Source organism: Herpailurus yagouaroundi, unplaced genomic scaffold, assembly GCF_014898765.1.
Source record: "Herpailurus yagouaroundi ecotype Mexico unplaced genomic scaffold, PumYag 191, whole genome shotgun sequence".
Classification (NCBI taxonomy): Eukaryota; Metazoa; Chordata; class Mammalia; order Carnivora; family Felidae; genus Herpailurus; species Herpailurus yagouaroundi.
In genome coordinates, this window is record NW_024412422.1 from 10,513,200 (window position 1) to 10,522,453 (window position 9,254).

Consider the following 9,254-nt stretch of genomic DNA (forward strand, 5'->3'; position numbering starts at 1 on the left):
TATTTTGAGGGAGAGAGAGAGTATGAACGGGGGGGGGGGGGAGAGAGAGGGAGACACAGAATCCGAACCTGAGTTTTGTGACCTGAGCCGGTGTCAGACACTTAACTGACTGAATCACCAAGGCGCCCCAAGGATAACTTTATTCTTAGAAAATATGCACTGAAGGGGCGCCTGGGTGGCTCAGTCAGTTAAACATCCCACTTCACCTCAGGTCATGATCTCACAGTTGGTGGGTTCGAGCCCTGTGTCAGGCTCTGTGCTGGAGCTTGCTTCAGATTCTGTGTCTCCTCCTCTCGCTATCCCTCCCCTGCTCGTGCTCTGTCTCTCTCTGTCTCTCAATAATATATAAACGTTAAAAAAAAATTTTTTTTAAGAAAATATGCACTGAAGTATTTAAGGGTAAAGGACTACGATATATGTAATTTACCCTCAAATGTTTGGGGCAAGATTATAAAATATTATATACGTGTATTTACACACACAGAATATAAAGCAAATGGGATGAAAAGTTAACAGTGCTGAGTCTGGGTAAATGGTATGCCATCTATATGTGTATTCTTTGTACTATTCTTATTCTTGTAACTTTTCTCTAAGTTTGAAATGAATCCCAAGTAAATAAAAATTCTTTAGAATTCTTCTGAAATATCCATTTGCTACAGTCACCAGCATGACTTACATCACCAGTAAGTTATCCATGCCTACACCCCCGAAGCTGGCTGTACTAGGTCCCAAAAAAGGGGTGACAGAGAGAAGAAAATAAGTAAGACAGAGAGGAGAATTCACATGGAGGTAGAGTCTGGGGACAGAAAGAAGACAGATTTATCGTTTTACTACCAAAAATATTACATATTTAAATAAGAACTTACAAATTGTAAAATAAAGATCTCTCCACGTTTATCACACATACCTTTCTTCAGCAATTGTGAACTAGCCCTGATAGCAAGGACAAAGCAACACAGTATTTGCTTTCATCCGTCATGGCTGATTAAAATTACTGCTACATTTATTGAATGCCATGTGCCAATTCTGAAACTCCAGAAATCAAACTTTTAACCATTACCTTCGGCTACTTATTTCTAAAAATTTCTAACAGCAGGATCTAAACCCACACATTGTCCTATTGTAACCGCATGTTCTCACCTTTGCATATTCTACAGGAATAATGCTTACAGAGTAACCTGCTGATGCTGAGGACGCAAAAGACATTACAAAAGTGACTTCTGCTGCTGAAGGTGAAGCCTGGTAAACACCACCCGACCCATCAGGTAGACTGGCAACAGGAGATACGGCCGTTGGATGGTGGTCTCTTTACCCCTTTATTAAATAAACCATTATTTCATTTACAACTTACAAGTATGCCTATCATGTTATTAAGAGTCAACAGAGGAGGGTGACGTTTACAGAGGAAACTCGGTAACTAGCATTTAGCACAAAGGCTGGATACAGCAAGAGCTTAATACACATTGGCTATCACCTTTGTTATCATTATTATTACTGGTGGAACATAGCAGGAAAGATTCAACTCATGCATAATTATGTCAGTATCACAACAGGCCCTGTTGACGTATATATCATTTATGTTGCACTGCCTTTTAATAAACTTAACTTCAAGGTTCAAGGGCTGTCCCTACATTATTTCAAATAGCATATAATTAGAAATTAAAAGTGCTAGTCCATACCCTATCTACTTGAGCTTTGATATATTTTAAACTCTTTTTCCTGAGCTGTTTTTTCCGAAAAGCACTGGTAATCACTGAAAACTTTTTCCCACTTATATTTAATATTTGTGTCCAACCACTGACAATTCTGGGATGTGCAGCATGCTTATCACAAATAAGGAGAAGTTAGAGTTCACTCAATCCCTTAGTTCTTAATGAGAGTAAAGACAAACAGTAGAATTAATAAAATTAGTATTACAGGGCTGTCCTCAAGGATTATAAACACTTGAACTATTAGGTACTAAGGCCACACATCTCTACGCCTGGCCCCATCTTCCACCTAGTGTGGATGTAAATGGCAGAGTTTAGTCTACCAAAAAAAAAAAAAAAAAAAAAAGGTAATGCAAATGCATCTGTACTACAGGAGGCAAATTACTATAACTCCATTTGAGTTAATCAACAAGGTGATTAATATCATGGGTCCAGACAAGATGAGATGAAACAGATAAATGTCCAAACCTCCCTTGTATATAGTAGGCATTTGATGAATGGCTGTTGACCGAATTTGGGGGGGAGGATAAAATACATGGGGAAAAGGGGGATAGAGAAAAAGTCACATGGGAAGGAGAGAGGGAAGGAAGAGTGTCCCCCTTTTGCTCATTCTAACATCTGCACACCTGCCAGCCCCTGATGATCCCTTCTAACTGGCCATCTTCTGGCGTTATTATTTACTAAGGATCTCAGGTCATACGTGTTCTAGATAGGGACCACCCATCCCTTAGAAAGAGCTGAGAGCGTGTGTGTGTGTGCACATATACACACACCACCACCACCACTTGTGAAAAAAGAGCCACAAACCAGTGTCTAAAAACAAAATGCCTAAAACACATGAGACTGAGTGAGCCTCAAGAAACAAAAGACAGAAACCCTGCCTGCAGGAGAGTTTACAAACCCACACGATTTTCTGGGAAATCACACCAGAAATCTAACCCCCCCACCCCCCGTTAGTGAACACATATTCTACAAAGCCTTCGCTCTCTGAGGCTAGGAACTTATTTATGTCAAGTGAGTTTAAAAAAAAAAAAAAAAAAGAAATGCTGACAAACCAAAAAGAAAATACAATGATGCTGAATTTTTTGTTTTATCTATGCACCCTCTTCCCCCAGGGGTGTGGGGCAACAGTCAAGCAGGCCGATAATTTCAGGAACTTATTCTCAAGACTGCCATGCTAAGAAGAGTAAACTAGGGATCCAAAGTCTAATTTCAGTTTCTTGACTAAATATAAAGTGACACTGGGTATATCTTTTGTACCAGCTGCTCCAAAAAAAAAAAATCATTATCTTTGTCCTTGGGGAGAAAGTTTATAGTTTGGTACTTCCTGCAGATTACAAGAATATTCCTCTTTTCTAATTAAATTTTAATATCCTGTAGGAAAAGGATAAGTCATGAAGAAAGGGCAGTCAATAGGGACCAGCATTCTAAGTAACAGAAGCTAGAAAAAAAGTTGTTAAGGCAGCTTTTTAATGGTAGTGAATCGTGGATAGCTCTGTCTTTATAATATCTTCTCATGGAATTTCACTGGTCAGCATCATGGCTCTGATGACAAGGCAATAAAAGCAAACTGCCTCCAAGTCTTTCTACAAATGGTTGCTACCCTAGTTCAAAGCCTCTCTCTCACTCGTCTGCTCTCCCTGAGTCCACTCGTGTCTCCTACAACCCTTCCTTCACACTAGCCAGAAGGATATTTTTAAACTGACCAGCTCATGCCACTCCCCTGATCACATCCTTCTATGGCTTTGCACTGCTCTTAAAATACAATCCAAACTCCTCTCCATGGTCCACATGACATTTGAAGACTTTACAAGTTCCTATGTGGTCCAGTCCCCACCTACCTCCCCAGTCTCCGTTTTGCTCTTAAAGTGCTCCAAGAACTTCCCCACCTCAACACTTGCATACTTGCTGTTTCCCAATGCCCAAACACCCACCCAGGGCCTAGCACAGCGCCTGGCACATAGTCATCTCACACTAGTTCTTGAGTGAGTGGATCAACATTTCAATAGAATGGTTCGATGGGATGATAAAGACTGGAATCTAGAATGCATTATCTTTACAATAAACATATTATATGTCTGTGTGTGTGTTTGTACATATATATGTATGTATTTAGTATAGGCAGACCTACAGCATATATATGTGTATATATCAGCATACGAGAACATATGTATTGTAAACAGAATATTCTATACGAATAAATTTCTATTTCAGTTTAATACTAGCTTTAGCAAACCCATTTGACATCGGCACACAAGTCTGTCTACCTCTCTGAATTCAATGCTCCTTGCAAACATGAATAGTACCATCCACGTTTCAGCGTTGTTAAGGACCGCAGCACACGCAAGTTTATGAAACGCACACAACGCTCCAAAACTCAGTCATGAACCGAGCTGCAATTTAGGGAGTTTGAATCCAGTTCGGGGTCTTAAAGCCTTGGCTGCAGTACACAACTCCTACAGAGCATCAGTATTTGCCTTTCCTTAAAGGTAAGGCAGTATTTGCCTTGCCTCAGAAACGTCAGCACTGGATGGCAAGTGCTGTCCGAGTCCCAAAGGGAAAGAGGAATAACCACAGTATCCTATTGTTCGGCGGCTGCCTAACAAAGTCCACTAAGGCCCGCTAGTAACAATCACAAGCATGAGCTGGCTCTGCCTTTTCAGGATCTTGTGCGACTCTCCAACAGGCTCCACACTGACCATGTACAAGAAGGGTAAGTAATCTTAGCGGTGGCCCCTGCTTTTGAGCAGCTCTGGTCAAAACCCTGAGCTTACACAGGGACACAGCACTAATAAAGACAGCCCAGTCGCGATTGGAAAGGCACAGAACTGTCATTTTTCAGCAAGGCAAGTTTATTTACTCCCACGGGAGATAAACAAACATGGCCACCAGGGAGAGCCTGGGACAAAATGGACTTGACCTGCAACAGATAAACCAAAAGCCTGGAGTATGAGAAGGAGCTACATCTTCTGCTCCTATGTAGCTCCTCTCGGCTCAAGTCATTGTACACTATCTTTCAGAAAAACGAAAAAGCAAATGTAAAGGATGTGCCACATGCTGGAAGAGGGCTTGGAGAATACAGACAGTTTTGTCAGCTGAACAAGGCAGAAATCAGGCACACAAGCAACCTCGAAAGCTAAATTCGGTACTACGACCACTAAATCATGGGGGGAGGAGGGAGTCATTTCATTATTCACTGCCTTCATTTCCCTACCTGTGATGTTGACTGAATATACTTACATTTTAATTACCGAATGTATACAAAATCTAAATCCTAAACACACCGCAAAGAATTATTTTGACTTAAATTAAGCAAGCAAAACAAAATTGAGACTAGTATTGGTCATTCAGAAATCAACTCATACGATCATCGCCTCAGAAAGATCATTCGTAAACTCATCAAACTAACTACATTATCCCCCTTTGTTGTTTTTTATTCCTCCCGGCAGTTTTTACTACCCGCAATTGTGATATTCATTCATATGTTTCTTTTCTCTCTCTCGACCAAAAGAAGAGCATCTTTGCCAGTCTTCCGGCTTTATCTGGCCTGGTTCAATAACTACTTGTTGACTGAATTAATACTGAGGTTAAAAATAATTTGAAAAAGAACAACAAAGCTGGAAGACTAACGCTGATTTCAAACCTTATAATAAAACCACAATAGTCAAGACTATGTGGTACTGGCATAAGGACAGACGACTAGATCAATAACATAGAATGGAGTCCAGAAACAGATCCACACATAAATGGACAACAGATTTTCAACAAAGGTGTGAATTCGAGAAAGACAGTCTTTTGAACAAATAGCACTAGAACCACTGGACATCCATACGCAAAATGTATACAAACACACACACACACACACACACACACACACACAATGCCTCCACACCTCACAATATACAAAAATTAACTCAAAGTGGATCATAAACCTAAAGCCTTTTAAAAAACATTTGAGGCCTTGGGTTAGCAAAGCTTCCTCAGCATGATCCATTAAAAAAAATTGGTAAACTGGACTTCATCAAAATTAAAAACCTCTGCTCTTCAAAAGAGACTGGTAAAAAATGAAAAGACAAGCCACAAACTAAAAGAAAATACTTGCAATTCTGATAAAGAACTTGTATCCAGAATAAAGAATTCTTTTTTTTTTATTTTTTTAATGTTTATTTATTTTTGAGAGAGAGAGAGAGAGAGAGAGCGAGCAGGGGAGGGGCAGAGAGAGAGGGAGACACAGAATCTGAAACAGGCTCCAGGCTCTGAACTGTCAGCACAGAGCCCGACGCGGGGCTCGAACTCATGGACTGTGAGATCATGACCTGAGCTGAAGTTGGACGCTCAACCGACTGAGCCACTCAGACACCCCAGAATAAAGAATTCTTGAATCTCAATTCAAAAAAACAACTAAATAAATATGGAGGAAAATAGTTGGGCCGATTAGACACGTCACCAAGGAAGATATACAGATGGCAAAAACAGCACATGAAAAGATGATCAACAGTATTAGTCACCAAGAAAAATACTAATTAGAACTACAATGAGATACCAGGATACACCCACTAAAATGGTTAAAATTTAAAAACTGACCATACCAAGTGTTGACAGAGATGTGGGGTAACTGTAACTCTCATATGCTACTGGTGGGAATGTAAACAGTTTAGCAATTTCTGAAAAAAGTGAATTATACATCTACTGTATGATCCAGCCATTCCCCCCACCCCAACAGGTATTTTGTTAAATACCTCTTGTACATTCACAGCAGCTTTGTTTGTGAGAGCCAAACTCCAGAACGACCCAAATGGTCCATCAACAGGTGGATGGATAAGCAAACAGTAAGACACCCACACAATGGAGTGTTACTGAGCAATAAAGAGAAATGAACTTTTGATGCATGCTACAACATGAATCTCCACATAATTATGCTGAGCATAAGAAACCAGACATTAAGTTCCATTTATATAAAATTCTAGGAAGTACAAACTAATGTGTCCTGACAGAAAGAAGAACAGCGGTCATTTGACAAGGAAGGGATTAAAAAGGACACAAGGAAACATCACAAGGGATGATGGATACGTTCATTACCCTCACTGTGGTGATGGTTTCAGGAGCGTATGCACATGTCAAAACATCAAATTGTACACTTAAATGTACGCAACTTATTGCGTGTCACTTATACCTTAATAAAGCTGGTTAAAAATAATAAAAGAGACCTAGAGCCTGAAAAAATAATAAATAATTCCCAATCTGACTTTTTTAGGTGGCACACGTTTCTTCTCGATAATAGATGGGGGCCAAAGAAAAGGAATGATCTCTCCACTTGCTGCTTTGGCTATAGCACTTCCCTGCTTCTACGCTAACAAGCTGGACAATGTAGGGTCTATTACCACCCGGCCCCTTCCCCACTCCCAACCCCCAGTCTTTTTGTCTCCTAAAGAAGCAGATCCTTACTTGTCTGGAAGAGCAGACACAAGGAACAAAAGGTTCAATGGCTATTTGACAGATTAAAGAATAGACAACTGTTTTATTTAAAAGCTCCCTAAAGAATTAGAACATTTGAGGCTATACACTGTTCTGTTGAAATGCAGTTACATATTACCCAGATCTGTAAGCACTTGCCAAGAGACCTGTCCGAGTCACTCACTTCCTAAGAGTTTATGGTTTTCTTTTCTCTCCCTCTTTTCCTTCCACGAATGAAAAATGTACAGGTGTATTTCGAGAAGACATTCCTAATATTTTGAAAGTTCTCTCATTCAAATAACCCCAACAGCTTGACACAGTTTTCAAATGTCTAAGACAGTGATCATTACAAGACAATAAAGGAAAAGACCAAACAATGGGTCTTATGTGTGAATCGTAATAAAGAGTGGCAATGCAAAATAAAAGGACCATTATCTGAAAACAGTAAGTCACACTACAGTTTACCAACAAAATAAGGCTCACAAATGATTAACAATAGTTACAAAATAATAATAGCAACATGGTGATTAATAGAAGAGATTCTGGCTCCACCACTTACTTATTGGTTGAGTGACCTCAGGCAAGTTGCCTAACTTCTGAAAATCAGTTTACTCATCTTTAAAACCAGGATAATAGTAATGATAATAATAAGAGAAATAATTCCTCTTCTCATAGGGTTATAGTGAGGATTAAATGTATTTGGTTTACAGTAACAACTAAATAAATGTTAGCTATTAGTCGTATTATTACTTTGAACTTTCAAAGGATCTCATTAATTCACTAATCCTCCTGACTCTTAGGTGCAAATCCTGTCATTTACTAGCATGTAACTTCTAAGCCTCAGTTTCCACACCCGTAAAACGGGAGGGATTAACGTTACCTGACTTTTAAGGTTGTGGTTAAGGATTAACTACAGATACAGCTCCCTTCCCTCCCATCTCCCAAAGCGAAGACCGCGAAGGAAGGAAATACTTCTAATAGCAGCAGATACAGTCAGTTTTTCCATTTCTGGCACGTGAGGCGTGGGGGAGAAAGGAGGTGCAAAGAGCCACAAAAAGGGGTCAAGTTCCTGAGTGAAGCCCCCAAACGCGCGCGAGAGGCAGTGACCCAGAGCGGCTCGACAGTCGGGGGCCTGGCCCCGCGCAACTCCCTCCTCTCCCCTCCCGCGTCCCGGGCCGAGGATCCTCCCCAAGTGAGCGGGGTTATTTCGGAATCACCATGAGGCAATTCTCATGAGGCAATGGGTCAGGAATGCGGCGCTGAGCCGGGCCGCTGGCGTCCGCGGTTCCCCGGGCGGCTCTACCTGCCCCCGTCCTGACGGGCATCCCCAGGGCTGCGGGAGCCGGAACTCGGGGAGGCAGGAAATGAATGGGGACCCGAGAGGTGGGGGCACGGTGGCGCCGGGCCCCCCGGCCCAGGGAGGACTAGAAGTTGGGAGAGAGCCTGCCCCCACGACCCCCGGCGGGAGTCCGAACCCCGGCCGGGGCGCCCCCTCCCGGGCGGGGCTGATCGAAAGCGGCGGGGGCCGGGCCGAGGCCCGGGCCGGGCCCTCGGGGCTCCTCACCTCCGCGATGTCATGTTCCTCCCGCCCTCCGGCTCCGCGACGGACCCGCTCCTTACTCAGGTTCCGCTGGGCCCGGTCACATCGGGCTGGCCCGAGGGAGGCCCGCTCGGGACCGGACGGGGGGCAGAGCCAGCCGGCCGCGCGCAGACCCCCCTCCAGGCCTGGGGATCCCGGAGACTGTGCAGCCGCCCCCCAAACCCGGTTCGCTCCTCCTCCTCCTCCCCCGCCTATCGCCGCCGGCGCCGCCGTGACGTCACCCCGCGCGACGCCCGCCGCCACTTCCTGCTCCCAGGGCGCCCGGGACTGAGCAGCGGCTGGCAATAGCGGTTCATAGGCTCGATGGCGCCGCCGCGACTCACCTCTCGAAGCCCTTTCACCCCCCTTTGGACCTGGGCTGCAAGGTGCGCGTGGCGTCCTCACTGCGGGGCTCACTCCCACGAACCGGTTGCATCCGCTCCCACCGTGTCACTTCCCTGCACTGACTGCCAAACCGAGTTTCATTCATTTCGTTCCACAAATCGCCGCTC

The 9,254-nt window shown here is 43.3% G+C and overlaps 1 protein-coding gene across 2 annotated transcripts in view; it reads right to left on the reverse strand.

Moving 5' to 3' along the window:
- PTPN11 (protein tyrosine phosphatase non-receptor type 11) overlaps positions 1-8,945 on the reverse strand; it is an 81,565-nt gene extending 72,620 nt beyond the window's left edge. For both annotated transcript variants that reach the window (XM_040443838.1, XM_040443837.1), the window contains exon 1: positions 8,728-8,945. In XM_040443838.1, coding sequence (XP_040299772.1) covers positions 8,728-8,741 — 14 coding nt within the window. In that variant the 5' untranslated portion in view covers positions 8,742-8,945. The remainder of the gene's footprint in view (positions 1-8,727) is intronic.
- Positions 8,946-9,254: the final 309 nt, after the last annotated feature.